Source organism: Corythoichthys intestinalis, chromosome 7 (assembly GCF_030265065.1).
Source record: "Corythoichthys intestinalis isolate RoL2023-P3 chromosome 7, ASM3026506v1, whole genome shotgun sequence".
In the NCBI taxonomy this organism is placed as follows: Eukaryota; Metazoa; Chordata; class Actinopteri; order Syngnathiformes; family Syngnathidae; genus Corythoichthys; species Corythoichthys intestinalis.
The window spans coordinates 51,632,063-51,655,037 of NC_080401.1; the positions used below are offsets into that span (position 1 = coordinate 51,632,063).

The 22,975-nt window shown below is 40.5% G+C and overlaps 1 protein-coding gene across 1 annotated transcript; it reads right to left on the bottom strand.

The window, feature by feature from the left end:
* Positions 1–265: 265 nt before the first annotated feature.
* Positions 266–21,715, bottom strand: nipa2 (NIPA magnesium transporter 2). Its single transcript, XM_057840356.1, has 6 exons — positions 21,034–21,715; positions 14,247–14,504; positions 13,970–14,026; positions 8,691–8,781; positions 8,447–8,607; positions 266–5,259 (listed from the first exon to the last, which is right to left on the bottom strand). The coding sequence occupies exons 2-6, from the start codon at positions 14,383–14,385 to the stop codon at positions 4,622–4,624; spliced, it is 1,086 nt and encodes a 361-aa protein (XP_057696339.1). The 5' UTR covers positions 14,386–14,504; positions 21,034–21,715; the 3' UTR covers positions 266–4,621.
* Between the last annotated feature and the right edge of the window lie 1,260 nt (positions 21,716–22,975).

Genomic DNA, 22,975 nt, shown 5'->3' on the forward strand with positions numbered 1-22,975 from the left:
GAGTGTTCAATCAGCCTACCATGCATGTTTTTGGGATGTGGGAGGAAACCGGAGTACCCGGAGGAAACCCACGCAGGCACGGGGAGAACATGCAAACTCCACACAGGAAGGCCGAAGCCCGGGATTGAACCCTTGATCTCAGAACTGTGAGGCAGACGTGCTAACCACTCAGCCACCGTGGGTTTAGAGCATTCTATAACAACAAAAAAAAAAAAAAGTTTTATAGCATTTAAGGTAGCGGTATATTTAGCCATTTTTTGTGGGAATATGTTTGAACGATTTGTTTAGTGAATGGTAAATAAAAAGTTAACATTTGATAGCATTTAAGCTAGCGGTCTTTTGCTATGCAAATTAGCTAATTGTTCTTTTGTTGTAGTTTTTTTTTTTTTTAAATACCGTTTAAGGATAAGCTCAAGTATTTATATTTTAATGAAAAAATTCTGCATATTTTGAAGAAACACTCAGGAATTTAATTTTGGTTTCAAATTTAATGCTCTTTTGAAAATGTAATTTTAGCAAGCCATTGACTTGATTACATATTGACCTGACACTTCGTCATTCTTTGCGTCACGCCTTACCATAGGGGGCCGAGCTTGAAGCTTCATTTAGTAATACTCCGCCGAAGACGGCACACGGTCATGTCAAAGCTAGGTTTAAACTTGGCTATTTGAAGAACTACGAAAGCTGTTTCGCAAACAAACAGGAAGGATTGGTTATGAAGTCTATGAGCAAGCCTTTGTTTTACAGCTCCTAAAATTTTAAAATCCATCAAATGTTCCTAATCAAATTACTCGATTATTCGAACTAACTAGTTCATCGATTAATCGACGACTAAAATAATCGATAGCTGCAGCCCTAATTGTTTATGCATTCATAATTTAGTTTCGGTATATTTAGCGTTTTTTTTTTTGTGGAAATTATGTTTGATTTGTTAATAGCATTGTATTTAAAAGTTTTTTTTTTAAAGCATTTTATAGCATTTAATCTCTGGACTTTAGCCATGCAAGTTAACTGATTCTTTGTTGTACTTCAATCCTCGTTTATTAATTTTTTTTATACCAATTGAGGCCAAGCTCAGGTATTTTATTTTCTAAATGCATTTCTTGCTCTTGTGACGTGAAAAGTGCAACCCTGCATCGTTATGTTCCTAATCCGATTAATCAATTATTCAAATTGATAGATTAATCAATTACCATAGACTCCACCATCAGTTGACAAGACAGCTCCCACAGACATTGCCCCACACCTTCCCGTATGGGGCCGGACCCAGGCAGAACGTTGACTTGGCTGTCACTGTGATCAACTACAAGCTGCGTTCTAACGCCGGATTTAAGTGGAAATAGGGCAAAGGTTTTACTGCATACAAGCAGGCAGGAGTGTCTCAAGAGTGATTGGTCCAGGATTCAATGTAATTATTATATTTAATAGCACCATGCACGCACTTTGAAACGTTGTGAACACAATGAAATAATGGGAAAAAAATAGCCTAACTTTAGCTTTAAATATTTACGTAAAATGAATGATAATTGCAGTTTTTTTTTTTTTTTTTGCTTTTTAACCAAGAGTCTAGGGTGTTTTGCGTTCATATCTATAGAAATTCCGTGATTTAAGCATTTATTTACAAGAATTTCCAACTTAAAAAGCTTAGTTTTGTGACGGCCGCCATGTTGGATTACACAATACCATAACTTTTGCTTGAAATATTTACATAAAATAACCGATAACTGCCCGTTTTTTTCCTTTTAACCAAGAATATAGACTGTTTTACATTCATATCTATAGAAATCACGCGATTTAAGCATTTATTTTCAAGAATTTTCAACTGAAAAACCTGTCTAGGACGGCTGCCATGTTGGATTACACATTACCTCAACTTTTGCATGAAATAATTACGTAAAAATAACAATGACTGCCCGTTTTATCGTTTTTAACCAAGAATCTAGACTGTTTTACGTTCATATGTATAGAAATGACGCGATTTAAGCATTTATTTACAAGAATTTTCAATTTAAAAAGCACATTGTTTTGTGATGGCCGCCATGTTGGGTTACACATTACCTCAACTTTTGCTTGAAATAATTACGTAAAAATAACGGTAACTGGCAGTGTTTTGCTTTTAACCAAGAGTCTTTTACGTTCATAGCTATAGAAATTCACCCTCAAATAAATTGTGATTGTATGTAGAAAAACGCAAATTTTTCTTTTGTTGAGTGATATTATGATGTTACGCATGCTTTCCTCAAGTATTACATTTCTGATGTGAAAATTGAGTGAGGAATTTGTTAGCTGTTGAAAACTAAATTAAAAAATATATATATTTTGGGTAAAAACTGTTAAATATTGCAATTGATCCTGAAAATATAGGTGATTTATCTCTGCATTTGGTGATTTTTGTGCATCTAGCGGAAAATTGGAGAATTTTATAGCCATTTTAAGATTTGTAATACTTGTATAAAAAAATATTCGGGATTTTATTACGGAACGACCTTGAATTGTTTTATGTTGCTGCTCATGGAGACTCATACACTCACCGGCCACTTTATTAGCTACACCTGTGCAACTGCTCGTTAACACTTAATTTCCAGTCAGCCAATCACATGGTGGCAACTCAGTGCATTTAGGCATGTAAACATGGTTTAAGACAATCTCCTGCAATTCAAACCGAGCATCAGTATGGGGAACAAAGGTGATTTGAGTGACTTTGAACGTGGCATGGTTAACGCTGGTCTTAGTATTTCAGAACCTGCTGATTTACTGGGATTTTCACGCACAACCATCTCTAGGCTTTACAGAGAATGGTCCGAAAAAGAAAAAATATCCAGTGAGCGGCAGTTCTGTGGGCAGAAATGCCTTGTTGATGCCAGAGGTCAGAGGAGAATGGCCAGACTGGTTCGAGCTGATAGAAAGCCAACAGTGACTCAAATAACCACCCGTTACAACCAAGGTAGGCAGAAGAGTCTGAACGCACTGTACGTCGACCTTTGAGGCAAATGGGCTACAGCAGCAGAAGACCACGCCGGGTGCCACTCCTTTTAGCTAAGAACAGGAAACTGAGGCTACAATTTGCACAAGCTCATCAAAATGGGACAATAGAAGATTGGAAAAACGTTGCCTGGTCTGATGAGTCTCGATTTCTGCTGCGACATTTGGATGGTAGGGTCAGAATTTGGCGTCAACAACATGAAAGCATGGATCCATCCTGCCTTATATCAACGGTTCAAGCTGGTGGTGGAGGTGTAATGGTGTGGGGAATATTTTCTTGGCACTCTTTGGGCCCCTTGGTACCAACTGAGCATCGTTGGAACGCCACAGCCTACCTGAGTATTGTTGCTGACCATGTCCATCGTTTTATGACCACAATGTACTCAACTTCTGATGGCTACTTTCAGCAGGATAATGCGCCATGTCATAAAGCTGGAATGATCTCAGACTGGTTTCTTGAACATGACAATGAGTTCACTGTACTCAAATGGCCTCCAGAGTCACCAGATCTCAATCGAATAGAGCATCTTTGGGGATGTGGTGGAACGGGAGATTCGCATCATGGATGTTCAGCCGACAAATCTGCCCCAACTGTGTGATGCCATCATGTGAATATGGACCAAACTCTCTGAGGAATGTTTCCAGCACCTTGTTGAATCTACGCCACGAAAAATTGAGGCAGTTCTGAAGGCAAAAGGGGGTCCAACCCGTTACTAGCATGGTGGTACCTAATAGTGGCCGGTGAGTGTATATGCTTAAGGGAGGTGCCTGTTTTGGTTTTAGGTCACTAGCGGCTTTGAAATACTTGAATTTTAGGTTTTTGAAAATAGGCCCCCTACGGATCGGCCCTGTGTCCCGTCAACTGAAAGTTAAGTCTATGGGATTACTTAAAGAATCGATCGTTGCAGCCTTAAACCAAGTGCTTGCTGCACTGTTCAGTTACAGCATTTTAATGAATTCACTTTTTAAAGCAGTTTTTGAGTCTTAAAACAGTTTTGCCCATGCAACAAACTAAGATGAAGTACGTCTGCCATGTTCTTATGTTACGACAAAAGCACATGAACAGGGCGCACTCATAATTACCAATTAGCAAGTGGTAAAGATCACCTTTCCCAGAGCATGTGACGACAGTTGACGAAGTTTGTCGGATTAGCAACGGTAACTAAGAGGGGAGAGGGCTTATGCGAAAGGTCAGTTGCAGACTTATTGTTGCCTGTAGGTTACGATTTAGCCACGAGTGGACATGCGCGCTCTTCGACACTGCTTTCAACCTGTATTAGCACACTAGTCCTTGTTCAAATTATTTAAATTTAAAAATGATAGTTTTTTATTGCCCACAGCAAAAATATAGTCACAGAAGACACCATTTTGATGTCAAATAAGGTTGTTGGAAAAGTCACATGGACCCGTGATGGTTTTTGGTGCACAAAAAAAACTTTCAGTTCCATTGATGATGATAGACGTCCAATCATGTGGCTCTTAAAAACTAAATTTTCTCCGAGTTTATCACTAGCAGACGTACAATCCATTTTGGACGTCTATCGCTGTCAATGGCAGCCAATGCGTTAACACTCCTTGATCACTATACTTACAAGAAATCCTATTTTGACTGTTTTCCAGTGCTACAAGTGAAATTGTCCTACGATGCCAAGTTCCCGTTTCGCCTAGAAACCGCGTCGAACGGCATGTCGCGCTCTTCGTCTGCGTCCCCGCCGTTCCGCAGGAGTTGGTACGTCCCGTTAGCTTCGGGGTATGCGGTGGCGCCGCCGTTTCTCTGCTCCTTCCGCACGGTGGCGACGAGCTGGGCCAAACTGACGCTGACGTCCTTGAATGCGTGCAAGAGGAATATACCCACCACTATGGTGAGGAAACCGGCCAGAGTGCCGATGACGTCAGCCGCGTCCATGCGCCGCCACTCCTTGAAGAGCGCCGCCGAGCAGGTGAGCACCGACGTGGTGAAGAAGACGTAGTAGATGGGCGTCACCAGCGAGGTGTTGAAAATGTCCAAGGCCTTGTTGAGGAAGTTGATCTGCGTCCCCACGCAAGACACCAAGCCTAAAAGGAGGAGCCAGAAAAGAGGGACGCGCGCTACGTTGACGCCGCCCAGCGCCTCCTTGATGGCGATGCCCAAGCCTTTGACGCACGACACCGACAGAGAGCCGATGAGCGAGCAGATGCTGATGTAGACCAGGATGTTGGTGTGGCCGTGGCGAGGCGCCACCGCTAGGATCAACGTCAGGACTACGGTCACCACCAACGCGGCGAAGACGAAGAAGCCTTGACGAAATCAAGGGGATATGCGTCAATAACATTGAGGCTAGGTTTCCCCTACACATAAAAGCTTGTGGCGCACCGCCACACCAAAATAAAAGCCGCCACGCCTTGCAAATGAGATTTTTTTTTTTTTTTTTTTTAAGGCAGTTTCAAGCTAGAGGCAGCCAAATGTGAAGGGTTAAGCGACAACCTATTCATTGTGTATTGTAATATCCGTAACTAAGCGCAGCCACATTAAGAGACAATCGGACTGGGGAGCTATGACGTAGAGCAGGGGTCCCCAACCTTTTTTGGACCACGGACCGGTGTTATTTGTGTCTTTTTTTCACGGACCGGTGTTCTGACAAATTTTGCAACCCATCAAAAATTGCAACAATGCACTTCTGCGCATGCACGTAACGTTAAACATAGCCGCAAAATGCGCAAATGCAGCGATTCCTAAGTAAACACTACAAACTTTCTTGAAAGAAAGGAATAGTAACTTACGTTTGATCATGGAAGGATTTGTAGAAAAGTTCTCCACAGATACATCCTGTCATGTTAGCTGCACAAAACAACTGCACACTGCTCTCACCATTAACGACTTCCCCTTGTTGTTAAGCATTAATTAAGAAGCCCGCTTCACAAAAGATACGATGTTGGAAATTGTAGCAAGGTTTTCAATGCTCTCGTAGCGATGTCAGGATATTCAGGAATGACTAATCCAGAACCTCGGTAGAGTTGTTGTCTCAAATGTACGTTTAATAAGGTCGCCCTCATTTGCGATCTCTACAAGTTGATCCTCCTGTTGCAGACATGCTCGAATCACTCGGTTTATTCACAAACGTGTCACGAATCCACTCATTCGCAGTTCGTGGGTCTTCGAGGTTGTAGGCCCGTCAGGTGCCCTTTTTGCCGTAAAAATATCTCTAAAGACGTCTGTTTTCCAGTCATCTTCGCTCGTGTGGGGGCTAATTATTTCCGGAAACAAATGTGCTGTGCCAGCGGCCCAGTAATACGTTATTATCAAGGACAAGCGCACATAGATATATTATATACACAAACAAGACGTACTGCTAGCAGTCCAATCAATGGATTTCTATGACGACATTCTAATCCATCCCGTAGTATTATATCTAGAGTAGACGGGGATATTGGTGTGTTAAGCAGGGGCACAGGGTTAATTCGGCCAGATGCGGTCGTTATTAAATTATTATTTCTGTGCGGCCCGGTAGCAAATGCGCCACTAACCGGTACCGGTCCATGGCCCGGCAGATGGGGACCCCTGATGTCGAGGGAGCGAGTAGGAATGGGAGAACGGGCGAGATAGCGAGTGATAGCAGTTGCATTTCGCTCAGCCCGCTGTTGTTTTGTGATTGTTTTCTTTATTATTGTTGCCACAATAAAGTGGAAAAGCCATTAGCAACTTTTATTTACCAGTATATTGAAATGCATGCCTTTTAGTTTTTATGGTGCTTTCCCGCTCAAGTGGTGGCGCCCTTGCGCTTCCTCACGCGAAGAAGAACGCGCTCATGTGAAGAAGAGCGCGCTTACACGCGAAGAAGAAATGCGCATCCAAGCGAGTGAGCGAATTAGTGAGAAAGGGAAACACTGCCACGAGCCTAGGTTCTTTGTTAATGTTTGTAAAATATCTACAAAGCCATTTGTTAATGTTTGTAAAATATCTACAAAGCCAACGCCTGTATGTATCATCTTCTGTGTTGTTGTATGTTTCCACTCGCGATCAGACACTTAAATCCAGTTGTGTAGTGGTTTAAACGATGTGCTAATGCTAGTGAACGCATGCTAACTTTGTTATTACTGCGTTATCAACTAATCATCGCTGATTTACGTTGATGCAAACCTGTTTGTTATCGGGGAAGAAATTGATTTGTTTCATTTCTATTTTTAGTTTCAAGTGATGGTTGAATGAAGTCAGCAAATTATACCAACGTCTTCTGCATCGTCATTTGGGAGTTTAGCTAGCTGTATAGCCAGGCACACACTTTCGAGTGTTCGAACCTACTTGCTGTCATTGTTATGTTTACGGCGGCAATGCTCGTGCTAAACTATCGTAACCTTTCATTTTCACCCTTTTCCCTGGTGAAGTGTAGCCAAACTTTGGAGCGAGTGGTTCTTGGCGCCATGCTAGTTTGATGCGTCTGGACAACAAGACACGTCACGACGCAATATGCGTATTTAGGGATCGTTAAAGCTTTTTCATTATGATGTCGAGGCCTCGAAACACTTGGAACCGGTTCCGAATTGGAATCGGATTTCGATTCCCATCCCTAGGCAGGTGTGTTTTATAGTCCGGAAATTACAGTCATCGTTGAGGAAATCATATTTTTATCATTAAACTTAAGTCTCTCTCCCTTGAATAGGATAATTAAAACAAAATTTTGTTGGTCTCTGATTGGTCTCTGATCATTTAGATCAGGGGTGTCCAAACTTTTTGCAAAGGGGGCCAGATTTGGTGTGGTAAAAATGTGGGGGGCCGACCTTGGCTGACATCCTTTACGTAGAACAGTATATTTAAGCAAATCTTAGCAAGCCATTATGTGTGTCACATTTGCATTATTATTGTTTTTTTAATTAATAATTTCAACTCGCAAATAGCCTTTGTGGCGTTCTCTTTCGACTCTCGACCTCTTGTGAAACACTGCTGCTGTAACATTAAACTAGCTTCAAGTTGCTTCAATTTCTCGCGACGTATCTTCCCTGTAATCTTGTCGTACATGTCAGCGTGTCTTGTCTGGTAATACATTGAACTCTTTAAAAACAGCAGCTGTCTCTTTGCAAATGACGCAGATGCAGTTGTTGCGTATTTTAGTGAAGAAATAGTCGAATTTCCACCTAGCCTTGAAGCGTCGGACGTCGCAGTCAACTTCTTTTTTAGGTGATTGTCACCATTTTAGAAAATTGGGAGTAAAAGGTCACACGGGGTAATGTTGCTTGGAGTAATGCCGCTTTTTAGTGGGTAAATGAGGAGCAGCATTTAGTGTGTAAGCTACTTCATATGCTGGTAGCAGTACTGCTGACCAATTTATTAAGTCTGTGTACGGGCCAGACGTTATTGATTTTATGACAGAGCCTGGGGGCCGGATGAAATTTGTCCACGGGCCGCATTTGGCCCCCGGGCCGGACTTTGGACATGTCTGATTTAGATCTATAAAACTAAGTAAATGGTTAGTTAGGAACAACTTTACACCTGGGTCAACCAGTTTCTCCGCCATGCTCTCCAGGCTGCTTATTTCCTCCTCCTTGGGGGCGTGGATGACCATAGTGGTAGAACCCAGCACGCTCAGCAGACATCCCAGCTTGCCGTGAAGGTTCAAACGCTCGGTCAGAAAGTACGACGACAGCACCGCGCTGAGCAAAAACAAGAGTCGAACCTCCATTTTGTTGGAAATTTTATTGTTGTTCGTCAAATGAATTCAAGTTTGCACATTTACCTGACTAGTACGCTGAGGGCGCCCAGTGGGGTGACCAAAGTAGCAGGGGCGAAGGCGTACGCTGCAAAGTTGGCGGCCTCACCCGCACCCACTGGAAATGACAAAAATAGTAAAAACAAGCTAATGACACTGGTGGACACTTGGATGCTTAAATCAGCTCCATTGAACATATAGCTTAATTTTCAGACTATAAATTGCTCCAGTGTATAAGTTGCACAAGTAAAAAAAAAAGCTTAATAATACTGAAAAAAACGCACTACCATATTAATTGCGTTTTTGCGGGGAATTTTAATGAAATCCAACCCCAAGAATTGATATTTTATTTTGATGGCTAGTTAAAATAAAGTGGCGATTGACGTGGAGTACAAAAACGAAAAAAAAACAACTCACTAATCTGAATGCAGCACAGGCAGGTCATTAGTGAACATGACCACTCTCAGTAATGGTGCCCTCCCAAATTACTAATCAACCTTTGTGGGCAGACCAGACTAATAAGAACACCCTCATGCTGTAAAAATAGAAAAAGCAGACTGTGCTAGCTGTGCTAAGTTATTAGCACATGAGCTAAGCTAAAGTAGTAATGCGCAGCGGCGGTTCCTGCATCTAACAAGCATTGTGGCACTCGGGATGCAAAAAAGTTTCAAAGTTCATGTTCAGTGCGAATTATTTCTTCAGTTACTCTTCTAGTTGTTTCATTACTTAACCCTTTAAGGTCTGGGCCTATTTTGTCTGATTTTGCATGCCTTTGAAGTTGCCTTTATATTTCAAAGAAAGAATTGTTTACGATGGCCTGGTTTGGTCCCTTTTTTTGTGACACCTTGAACTTCATGTCCAAATTGTTGTTTCCTTCACTGATCAATTATAAATCATCATTTTGGGCCCAAAAAGACCAAAAATTCCAAAATCGTTTTGGCAAAATTTTTAATATTGATGTCCAATTGACAACCAAACATGCGTAACGAACCGTTTTGAAACTTTGTAATATTTATTCAACATGTTAGGATGAACATTCAACCAAAAAAATTTAGAATAAATAGTCTTATATTTGACAATTCAACATAAACAACAGGTATAGCCATAGGCGTTTTTTGCCTTTATAAATGCTCCAGTCAAAACAGGTTATATACAGCAGACCTAACAGTGAAGAACAGTGAAAAAATATATACCATCTAACACAAAAAGTGTTTAGAGGCCATCTCTTTATGAGTTTAGGTATTGCGGCCAATCGCCTGATGAAAACTATGTACACACAATCAAGCTTCTTGAACACACATTTATATACACAAATTGAGAAGATTGATGTGGGAAAAAATATATATATATAACATTGGGGGGAAAAAAGCATTTTCAAAAATATTTACAATAAACAAGTTAAATTTTTTTCAGTCATGCCACTCCGAAAAGCAGTTTCGTCCTGGAATTAGACACGCCTACATCACACAGCTCACACTTCCATGGGGTGTCGGTCCTCTTTCCACCCTTCCATTTTCATTTCACTTTGCTTTCATTGTCACTATAAATGTACATGAAAATAAGTCAGTATTTATGAAAATAATAAAGTATAAAATAAAAATATATACAGCAATAAATAATAATGGAAATCTATATGTATGGCAATAGAAAGAATACCATAGCTGAATATGTGCTACATCCCTAATCTTCATATAGAAAGAAGAACACCACAAATGATAAATTCCTGCCTGGGATACCCACAGTGCACGTACGACTTTGATCTGATATGCACATTTTATTATTATATACACAAACACACACTTATATTGCATCAAAATTAACTGTCTTGCAATATCAAAAGAAACTTTCAAAAGAAACGTTTTCAGCATGAAAAAAAAGAGTGAGTTGGTTTACCTCTGCTCGTCGATGGCGTCACCCACGTGTTCAAATCCGTCACTATCTTCACTCGAGGACTCTTCCGAAGAAGACGATGATGACGAATTTGGACCATCCTCTTCCTCAAGTTGATCAGAAGCACAATTGCTTGCGCTAAATTTAGTTTTCCGTTCATTGTCAAAGTCACACAAAGTCGCTGCTCGATCCAGCAGTATCCAACTGGCCGTCGCTCGCCACCTCGCTGCTTCAGAACACTCCTCCTCCCTCTCGTTCGGTTGAACCTCGCACCGCAGTTATATTTATAAAAAAATAAAATAAAAAAAACGCATTTTGTGCTTCCACTGTGACTTCGAAAGGGTTCGTTTGATTTGTGTTTTTTTCATGGAGCTTCCGTTTTGAAAAAGGACTAGAAATGATGGAAATATAGACATAAACAAATGATCCATGCAGCGTTTTAATGTTTTTTTGAGAGGACAATAAAACTATAAAACTTAAATGACAATATCTCACGTTCTAGTTGGTCGATTGACTTCAAATAATAACGAGAGTAAACCGCAACTTCCGCACTTTTAAAACGAGACCAACCAACGGCATGTGGGTGACGTAATTAAAACGTGAGGGCGCTTCAAAGACGACGTGCGCTGAGGACGCGCCGGCGCGTCCTTCGACTCTCAAGGGTTAAATTGCTAGTGATTAAGAGTGTGACAATATCTCGATACAGCGATATATCGCGATATTTTGCAACCCGATGGGTTATCGATATGCTCCCGCCAAGAATCGATACTTTTATTTAACATATTGGCCATACAATGGAGTATGGATGCTGTAAACTGCTCAATGTTTGTTGAGCAATTCCTTGGCGGTCCACTAGGGGCGCTCGGGAGTGGCGGTGAGGGTAAAGTGCGCACAAGTTGTCTAGAGAAGAAGAGAAGCTCCAAGTGGGTTGAAAAAATAAAAAAGCTCAGTGAGAACGGTGGAGGGAAAAAATGAGAAAAATATTGCTACAAATCACACATGGGGACACACTTTAGATTTTACACCAACAAGAAAGGAAGCAAGGTGAACAAGGACTTTGCTGTATGCAAGAATTGTCTAAGAAAAATAAGTTTCACTGGGAGCTGGTGACGTAGTGGACACTGGAGTTTGTGAGCTTTGCTTTCATCACTTGAGGTAAGAAAGTTTTGCAATGTAATTGACTTTTTAATTTACATGTATTATTTTGATGACATTTGGTGTTGAATGATATAAAATAAACCAGGACCCTAAACTGGATGAAAATGAATATCGAACAAGCCCACATGAATTTACCGATTTATTTGAGAACCAATTTCCATCTAGTTTACGACACAAACTGTTATTACTGTCATTTTGATACAATAAGCTATAAAAATGGTTTGAATAGGTTCCAAGATATATAAAGTGATGTGCATGATAATTAATGTAGCCTACATATTAAAAATAGGTAATTATTGATGTAGCCTACATATTAAAAATAGGTAATTATTGAATTTTTAATTTCTATACATTCAATTCATATTTTTTTTAATTCAATACTTCCAACACAAAAAAAAAAAAAAAAAATCAGGATTTCAACTCAAACGCTATGAAGTAGCTAATATTTTTTGTTTTATTTTGTTGTTTTTAAGGTGAGGAAGACTGTGACTGAGCAAGTCTGACATCTTAATTGCTGAAGCAGATAGCGGAAGTGCTCAAACCAAGCAACAAAGTTCATATACGAAGAAAAGACCCACCAATTTTATCATTGCCCCACTCCAAGCTCAACTGCTGACACCTACGGCACTTTTTATTTATTTTTTGATCTCTCCAAGCGATATCAGTGGTCGTGGTTGGTTTCTTCTATATGTGCAGGGGCACAATTTGCAGTAGATTTATATTTTACAGCAATGTTGCACAGAAAAGGTGTCACTGTTTAATAAATGACTTAAACAGTATTTTTTTCTATTTTCAAATATCTTTTTTTTTTTTTTTTCCGTTTCAACAGTTGTATCGTAGAATTTCATGTATCCAATTTCTGACCAATACATCGATAATCGCTGTATCGTGATATAATCGTTATCGTGAGCCTTGTATCGCGAATCGTATCGTATCGTGAGGTGCCCTGAGGTTCCCACTCCTACTAGTGATGTTATTTAGTTTGTTGTAATCCGATCATTTCAGTTTTGGTATGGCGCCATGACATTTGCATTAATGACCAGTCAATATTTGTTTTTTGTAGATGTAAAGAAGTCTGTTCTTAAGTGCATATTGTCTCTATCTTGTGAGCGCTACAATATTGAACAAACACAAAGCTGTTTTTTTTTTTTTTTAAAGTCACATTTGAGATGCAATTGTTGGCTGTTTTCAACAATGTACATCGAAAATAAAGACATTGATTGACTAAAAATGGTTCAATATTAGATTAAATGTCTTGTTTTCTCATCTCATAATGGTCATAATGAATAGAAACCTAGCCATCCAGGTAACGTTAATCTTATTTATGAGCGCTGAGAAGTGTACTGCTTCAAGATGGCGGCTGTTTTATTAACGCCGCCAAGTCGGTAATTTCGCATCTAGTTCTATGTACATGTGATATCTATGACACGCATCAGACGCTACCTGCTACCACCGTGGCAACATGCGGGCGTAGTTTTTAGCAACGTTGACGCGGTTTGTGACGACTGTCGGCTGCAGTAAGGTATTTTCTTTCTTGCTTCTTCCTCTACACACGTGACGTCAGCGCGTTGTCACGCTTTAAAAGTAGTCCGGGCAAAACACGATGCTTAGAGCTGGCAAAATTAAACGATTCCTCGAGGTGGATAAAATTACTCAGATCAGTTTTTAAAGTCTAGTTGTTTGAGTATTCGTTTCAGCTCTAATTGAAACACAAGGGAAAAACATCTAACTTTTAAGTGATATGTGTTATCAAGCGTAATGACATTTAAAGTAAGAAATAAGTTTTTTGAGAGAAAGCAGTGAATTTGTTGTTTTTTTCTAGTCACATCTGAGATGCAATTGTTGGCTGTTTTCAACAATGTGCATCTAAAATAAAGACATCCATTGCGAAAAAATGGTTCAATATTAGGTGAAATGTCTTGTTTTTTCAAGTATATTTATAATTGCTCTTTACTTAAAAAATATTTATCTGATTACTCGATGGAATTTTCAGTAGAATACTCCATTACTAAAATATTCCATAGCTGCCGCCCTAATATATTCTTCTCTAGTAGTGAACGCAGGTGTTCCAAAGGACGTGTAAGTACATCTTTGGTAGTGAATGAGTTAAACAAGATTCTATCAGCCGGAATGGACTTCATAAAGGTGTTCTCTGTTCTTGGAAGAGTTTTCAAGGCTCTACAGTAACTTTGTTAACATTCCCACTCGGAATACAAATGACAAACTTGCCGTTGCTGAAAACATTTCAATCAACTTACTTGAGAGTAAACCAGCCCACCAAAGCCACTCCTTCAGATACGCATGACCGCCCTGGCCTGAAAGGTGAACAGGAGGAAAAACTATTTAAAACAACATAGGGCATGGTCTCACTGCCTCATTCCATTTGCATTGTGAAATGCAAATACAAAGTCCCCTTTGAAAAAGGAACAGCAGTGGCTCAAGCCACACCTCTTTAGCCCTCGAAGTTCAAATGCATTAGACATCTATCACCGTTAATCTCAAAGAAGGTGAAACCAAGTCGTTTTAGCATCTTACCCGCTCGCATGGATCCCTTCCTAGCCAAACGCAGCAGCCCCTTCTTCTTGAGGATGAAGCTGCCTCCGATAAAGACGCTGGAGCTGACGGCCAAAGCTAGGCCGATGTAGAAGTCGTACTTGCCCCGTTCCAGAGCCATTCCCGAGCCGGGTGCGCTGCTATTGCTGCGGCTGGTGTTTTGGTCTTGCGTCACATTGACGACGAGGCAGCGGAGAAGTTGTAGCTGGTCGGAGCGGCAGCTCAAGTCGAGCCACGCGCCTGAGGAAGAAAAACAACATAGCTGTTGCTGTGACAAATTCTTCTTGTATTTGACAACTTGGGAAATTATTTTAAAAGAAGACAATAGATGGAGAATTTCCAGTTCCTACAAATGTGCTGTCATTGTCAACTCATTCGCTGCCAGATCATGTCTCGAAAATAACCGTTTTGACAAAACAAGGACTAAATTGGTTGAGCGATCAAGTGATTTAATTTTTTTTTGCTGTCGGTGAATTTTCTTTATTCGGCAAAGATCGCTTTAGTAGCGTAAATATTAGAGCTAAAACGATTACCGTATTTTTTGGACTATAAGTCAGTTTTTTTTTTTTTTTTTTTTTTCATAGTTTAGCTGGTGGTGCGACATACTCTGGAGCGACTTATGTGTGAAATTATTAACACATTATTATATCATTTTACATGTTATTTTGGTGTTTTGGAGTGACACTGTTGGTTTGGTAAACTTGTTAGCATGTTCGTTATGGTATAGTTATCTGAATAACTTAATAGCTATGTTACGTTAACATACAAGCCACGTTCGCATTTCGTTGTTCATGCATCATGTAACATTATCACACTGTCCACTTATTCAGCATGTTGTTCTCGATTGTATTTTTATTTCAAGTTGCCTTTCAAGATGACATATCTGTTCAATGTGTTGGATTATTACTTGATAAAATTTTCTCCAAAAATGCAATTTATAATCCGGTGCGACTTATATATTTTCATCCTCCTCTTCGTTAGGCATTTATGGCTGGTGCGACTTATAGTCCGAAAAATACGGTAGTCAAAAAATTTGAGTAACTCGATTTGAAAAATTGAAAGAGGAATTTTCTCCGCCTCGGACTACTTTTAATGCGGCACAACGCGCTGACGTCACATGTGTACAGGAAGAATAGAGAGGCGGCGGATACATTTGATTTCAACCACGCATGAATATATAGGTAACGACGAAGAAGGCGACGAAATCGAGAAAAAAAAGGTACCAAGAAAAAGCAGAAAATGTCAAACGTGTGGGAGCATTTCAAACTGGACAGGCGAACACCGTTTCATGTATTCACAGTAAGACAGCGCTTGCATAACACTACCCATGGCGACGTGCTGACGCTTCCGGACCCCCGGCTGGAACCCGCGACCGATGACCACCCCCGAAACCCGGGCAGGGCGCTACCGCTCGATCTGCCCGCCTAGTCCGTTCCACCCAAGGCACCCAGTTTACTCCAAGAGCGGAGAAGCAATACTCGGGGACAAGGTAAAATTAAATTAACAGCGCTAATAAATTTTTATGGCAAGGCCACACTGTTCTCCCTGTATTTGTCAAACACCGTAAGAGTCTGGGAACCAGCTCCTTATTGGCCTCCCGAGCCAGAACGAAAATCTTCCGTGCAATCAGATTTATTTGCATGACGTGTTCTTAACGAGCAACGTTACTTTTGCGCGTCGGAAGTCGTCTCTACAACAACACAGATGGCGAACGATAGAGCCCAGAATGTTCCAATCCGCGGTAAATTCAGTTTTAAACGACCAAAAACACACTGAGTCACTAAAACCAACAGTCTGTCTCGCACTAGCTATGTTGAGTCAACTTCTCCACTCTCCTCGTATGTTTATTTCGACACGTTAGAGTTTCTTGTTACTTTACCAACGTCATGTTTGCCCATCGCTGATTGGTCCACTCCGCTGTCTGTTTGCTTTGGCTTGCTCCGCCTTGGAAATTTGATCTGCGGAACGGTCGCCAGACTATCACTGGAACAGCGGTGAGTCTGGAGTTGCAGGCAACTAATAAATACGACTAACGTTATTGTACCTTGCTAACGTAACGTTAGCCCAGCAGAAGGGCTAGGTTTCTATTAATTATGATGACTGTCAATGCTTGGCTAACATGTCTTTCCTACAGGCTTTATTTAATTCGTAAAAACACAGTGCTATAGAGTGATGAGGGTGTAAAATAAAAACATAATAAAAGCTAATTGTCAATTTTAGCTCGATAGTCATTGATGGATAAAACGCCAAGTAGCACTGGTGCCTAATGTGCTGCAATACAGCAGGTATCATACATGTATTTTCAACACGGCAAAAACTCAAAATCCTATCAGGACTTAGAATTTAGACTAAAACTTAAATAGTAATTAAAAACAGCTTGGCACAAATGGAAATTCAATTGAAACACGTGGGAAAAACACCAAACTTTTACGTGATGTATGTTAGCAAGCGTAATGATATTTTTAGGTAAGGATTTTTTTTTTTTTTTCTTAATAAGATCTAAAGTTTTTTGAGTGAAAGCAGTGAATTTGTTTTTTTCTAGTCACATCTCAGATGCAATTGTTGGCTGTTTTCAACTATGTACATCGAAAATAAAGACATCATCTAAAAATGGTTCAATATTTGGTGAAATTTGTTTTCTCATGTATGTTAATAGTTGCTCTTTCCCTAAAAGAATACTTAGTTTTATCTGATTAATCAATCAACGGAATTTTCAGTAAAATACTTGATTGCTAAAATATTTGATAACTGGAGACAGAAGCCCCAACTCACAGTATCTTATTTTTTTATATTATCTTATTAATATGACGTATAATACATGTTTTTGGCCAGGTATATTGAGGTTCAGACGGTATCATAGGGTACTTAAAGGATTAATTTCCACTTATGTGGAAATTCGGGTTACATCGCCAGCCTATGAACGGAACTCATTCGTAACCCGGGGACCACCTGTAATGGATCTCTATGGGAGTGTCAACCCTCTTTCTACGTGGCTCTGGCCAGAGTTGAACAACCATGAGGCAAAAAAAATCAGTGCTGCAACGATTAATCGATTAACTCGAGTAATTCAATTAGAAAAAGATTCAAACTAAATTTTGCTGCTTCGAGTATTCGTTTAAAGTGGTGGTGTAATGGTTTGTTTTGAAAGTGTTTGGATTTAGTTTTATTATTTTGGGTGGATAGTGGATATACTGCCTTCTAGTGGCAACAGCGAATATGACATAACTCATTTTAATGTGTGAATCCAGCTGCTCCATGTTTAGTTTATAGTCCCATCGACGCACGAACCTAACCGCCCAAAAACGGCCACAGAGGGATGATACCAAAACAACACCCAGACACACCTTCGGCCCGGCCCACACCGCCTACCCTTCAAAAACACTGGACACGGAGATAACAAGAGATTTGCTGCTTGGAAACTTTTCTATGTAGCCTTGTTTTGGATTTAGCATTGTTCCTCCGTCGTCTGTTTTTTGCCTTTTTTTGACCATTGTCGACCAATAAATTGTCAACATGTTTTTGGTGAGCCTTCTTCAAACTTTTGGAACATGGAGTCAGTACAAAGGGTTAACACAAGAGGTGAACGTGCCCTCCCGGTTGACTCACGGAAGCAGTAAGAAGCGATGCACCATTTCCGTTCAGCTGTCGCCGTTTCCGTGCGGCTTGGCCGGGGGGGGGCGAATTCAACAGTATATTTAGCCGTTTTTTGTGGGAATATGTGTTTGAACCAGTTGTTAAGAGCATTGTGTAAAAAAAAAAAAAAAAAAAAAAAAAAAAAAAAAAAAAACAGACGTTTCCAGCTAGCATAGTCATTTACCACATTATTAATGTATTGAGTTTTTCTGATTAGTTTAATGTTATTTCCATTGGAGAAAAAAATGCTTTTCTTTCAAAAAGGAGGAAATTTCTCAGTGACCCCAAACTTTCGAATGTTGGGTATATTTAGCCATTTTTTGTAGGAATATGTGTTTGAACCATTTGTTAGGAGCATTGTAAAAAAAACAGCTTTTATGGAATTTAAGCTAGCAGACTTTTGCTATGTAATTTAGCCAATGGTTCTTTTGTTGCACTTAGATCCTCATTTATTAATTTTTTAATACCGTTTGAGGCTCAGCTCAGGTATTTTAATTTTTTATGTTCCTTAACTCAGGGGTCCCCAACCTTTTTTGCACCATGGACCGGTGTGATTTGGGTCTTTTTTTCACGGTCCGGCGTTCTGTCAAATTTTTCACCCTTATAAAATTTTGCTCCCAAAGCCTTTGTGTTGGTGAAAAAAAAACCTCTTTTATATTCAGTTGGACTCTCAATGTTATCCAACGGTGCTGAAAAACTATTTACATCATAAACATACATGTGCAACACGAAAATGGCGTAAATTAATGCTTAACGACACGGCGAAGTCATTGAGTGAGAGACCTCCGTGCAGTTGTTGTGTGCAGCTGACATAACTTAATATTCCTTTCCTTAAAGAAAGTTTGTAGTGTGTACTTTGGAATCGCTGTGGTCATTTTTAACGTTACGTGCATGCCAAATTTGTACGAACACCTACAATGTGCGGCAGTTGTTTTTAGCCCCGTCATGTTAAGTGCAGGTACAATACAACTCACCCGCTGAATCAGTGGGAAGCCTGAGGTGGTTTTGTTGTGACGAGATTGTCCCGAGATGGGAGAGTGAGAGAAGCTAGCTTCACAAAGATACGATGTTGGAAATTGTAGCACAGTTTTTATTGCGCTCCTAGCGATGTCATGATATTCCGAAATGAATTAATCCAGAACCACGGGAGAGTTGTTGTCTTGTCTCAAATGTATGTTTAAGGTCGCCGTGATTTGCGATCTCTACAAGCTGATATTCCTGTTGCACAGACATGCTCGAATCACTCGGTTTATTCAGATACGTGTCACGAATCCACTCCTTCGCAGTTCATGGGTCTTTAGTGATTGGGAAGTAGCATAGATTTTGTTTTCTTCGAGGTTGTAGGCTCATCTTCTGGCCCATCGGGTTGCCTTTTCCCCGTAAAAAATCTGTCCAAAGACGTCTGTTTTTCAGTCATTCTAGTGTGGGGGCTAATTATTTCCGGGAACAAATGTGATGTGCCCGCCCTACGTCATACGTTATTATCGAGGCCAAGTGCACATAGATATACAAAACAAGATGTACTGGTAACAATCCAATCAATGCATTTCTATGACGACCTCCTATCCTGTAGTTGTATATCTAGAGTAGACAGGGATATTGGTGTGTTAAGCGGCACAGGCCAAAGTCAATCGGCCAGAATTCAGTCATTTATAAATTATTTATTATTTCTGTGTGGCCCGGTACCTAGCGTGGTTTAGCTTACGGATTGCTAGCTGAGGCAAAAATCAAACTTTGCTATAAAAGTTTACAATCATCGGCAGCGCAACGATGTGACACCAAACGGGATTTTACAGTCAAACCTCCGACAGAAGTCAACAGTTGCCATTATATACATATTTATCGTAAAAAACTTAACAACTGGGCAGGCGTTGTGGCCAAATCGTCAACCCAGTAGATAGCAGTAATGCCTCATGATAGGGGTAAACTGCCAACAAAAACAAGAGGAACAACTACTTCCCTCCCCACTACTAGGAGCCATGTCATCGCAGGCAGGCGCTGCCACCCAGCGGCCAGAGGGATTCTCTTCAAATTGGTCCCGTGAAAAATCATAAAAACCGGACATTTTTATGAATTTATAAAACCCGCCCGGACGACAAGGATACTATGTGAAAGTAGGACTTGTCCGGGCAAAAGAGGACGTTTGGTCACCCTACTATTAGTCGAAATAACTAGTTTATCGATTACTAAAATTATCGACAGCTCCAAACCTACAAAATATAAATATATACTGCTCGAAGATCGATGTATATACATCCTTAGAATATACCTCACAAATTTTATTCTGATCATATAAAGAATTACAGAGGAGTACAGCAATTTTAGTTAATAGCCTCGCCACAAAGTGAGCTGTACTTGAGAGTCGAGACCTCCCTCTAAAAATAGATAAAATACCATTTTTTGACAAAGGTGTAAAAACAAAGTCGTAAGGAAAATAAAACACACAAGACGAACTACTCCACCTAAAAAAAAATCTACTTATGTACAATAACAAAGTACTTGTCAGACATTAATGGAGGTCATTTGTCCTGTTCTGTTTAACAGACGGTAAATCCAGTTCATTAAATTCTCAAAATCCAAACATTAATGCATGATAAACGCACCATTTTCGTTACAAGAAGCCCATATTGGATTCGACAACGACGACGAGTCCACAGCGTTAACGCTGCACTCCATTGCGAGTTCCACAATCTCGTTCGACCGGATCGGTCTCCAATAGAAACAGAACAAAAACCCACCCCATTTCGCACTAGTAGGTGTAATTTGACGGCTCGTCACGAGTTCTAATGATAATTAAGAGTGTTTTGAGGATTCTTCCGTCTCAGATCAGTACGACGACACTCGGGTGACCGCGACAGGTGAGCTTAATTAGCCCCCCAGCTAGCTTGCTCGCATCGTAAACTGGAAAAGTTTGGCTCATTTGCACACGCGACTAAACTTGAATATCTTTACACGTGTAGAAAATATTATGGGAGCTTCGGAAAAATACTAGGCTGTGAGTTAAAACCGGGAAAAAATGCGGAAAAAAAACACTTCCGTTCTCCATCCACATGCATGTTAGCTTCCCTAGCATTGGTGGCTAACCCTCCAGCAATAATAGTTTAAAATAATGATTTATTCATATTATTTTTAGTACCTTTTCTAAAATCACTCCACGACGACCGGCCCAGTTAAGGTCACAACCATAGGCACTTTGGAACCGGCACAGCTTCCATTTCCATTCGTCCAAAATCCACCAGAGCCGGCGAGATGACGACGGCTGGATGGCCGTCTTCCTGACTGGCACGCCGGGCTGACTGAGCTGCTTGCGCCGCCTGCACCACCGGCGGCAGCTGCCCCACGCTTCTCTGTGACGTTCAAGCTTTGAATCACAGACTCAGTAAAAGGGCGTTTCTATATGGACCCGGAAAGTCAGATAAGCAAAGATGTATACAATATTTGACGTTTAAGAATGTAATAAGGTGCAAACGTTGACAGCAAATAAGGGGGAAAAACGCACGAGTTTACACAATTCGTCACAATTCTCGGAACTCAAGCTACTCATATCACAAATTGGCTACCATTGACAGTGATGGACAACAAAATCTGCTTTTAAAATGAACGGTTTTTAAACTTAACACACAAACTTTGGCAGTGATCCCTCGCTACATCGCGGTTCAACTTTCACGCCCTCAGTGCATTGCAGATTTTTAAAAATCATGTTATAAGAATAACAGAGCTCTAAAAACATATTTATAGTTGTGCAACGATAAATCGATTACTCGAGTACCATATTGGCCCGAATATAAGAATAAAGAATATAAGACGCAATTAACGCATTCGTTGTGCGACTCATTCACGCATTGCCGCAAACAGCCTACTTACAGTGCCTTGCAAAAGTATTCGGCCTCCTTGAACCTTCCAACCTTTCGCCACATTTCAGGCTTCAAACATAAAGATATAAAATTTAAATTTTTTGTCAAGAATCAACAAGTGGGACACAATCGTGAAGTGGAACAACATTTATTGGATAATTTAAACTTATTTAACAAAAAACTGAAAAGTGGGGCGTGCAATATTATTCGGCCCCCTTGCGTTAATACTTTGTAGCGCCACCTTTTGCTCCAATTACAGCTGCAAGTCGCTTGGGGTATGTTTCTATCAGTTTTGCACATCGAAAGACTGACATTCTTGCCCATTCTTCCTTGCAAAACAGCTCGAGCTCAGTGAGGTTGGATGGAGAGTGTTTGTGAACAGCAGTCTTCAGCTCTTTCCACAGATTCTCGATTGGATTCAGGTCTGGACTTTGACTTGGCCATTCTAACACCTGGATATGTTTATTTTTGAACCATTCCATTGTAGATTTGGCTTTATGTTTTGGATCATTGTCCTGTTGGAAGATAAATCTCCGTCCCAGTCTCAGGTCTTGTGCAGATACCAACAGGTTTTCTTCCAGAATGTTCCTGTATTTGGCTGCATCTATCTTCCCGTCAATTTTAACCATCTTCCCTGTCCCTGCTGAAGAAAAGCAGGCCCAAACCATGATGCTGCCACCACCATGTTTGACAGTGGGGATGCTGTGCTGCTCTTACACCAAACATATCGTTTTGCATTGTGGCCAAAAAGTTCAATTTTGGTTTCATCTGACCAGAGCACCTTCTTCCACATGTTTGGTGTGTCTCCCAGGTGGCTTGTGGCAAACTTTAAACGAGACTTTTTATGGATATCTTTGAGAAATGGCTTTCTTCTTGCCATTCTTCCATAAAGGCCAGATTTGTGCAGTGTACGACTGATTGTTGTCCTATGGACAGACTCTCCCACCTCAGCTGTAGATCTCTGCAGTTCATCCAGAGTGATCATGGGCCTCTTGGCTGCATCTCTGATCAGTTTTCTCCTTGTTTGAGAAGAAAGTTTGGAAGGACGGCCGGGTCTTGGTAGATTTGCAGTGGTCTGATGCTCCTTCCATTTCAATATGATGGCTTGCACAGTGCTCCTTGAGATGTTTAAAGCTTGGGAAATCTTTTTGTATCCAAATCCGGCTTTAAACTTCTCCACAACAGTATCTCGGACCTGCCTGGTGTGTTCCTTGGTTTTCATAA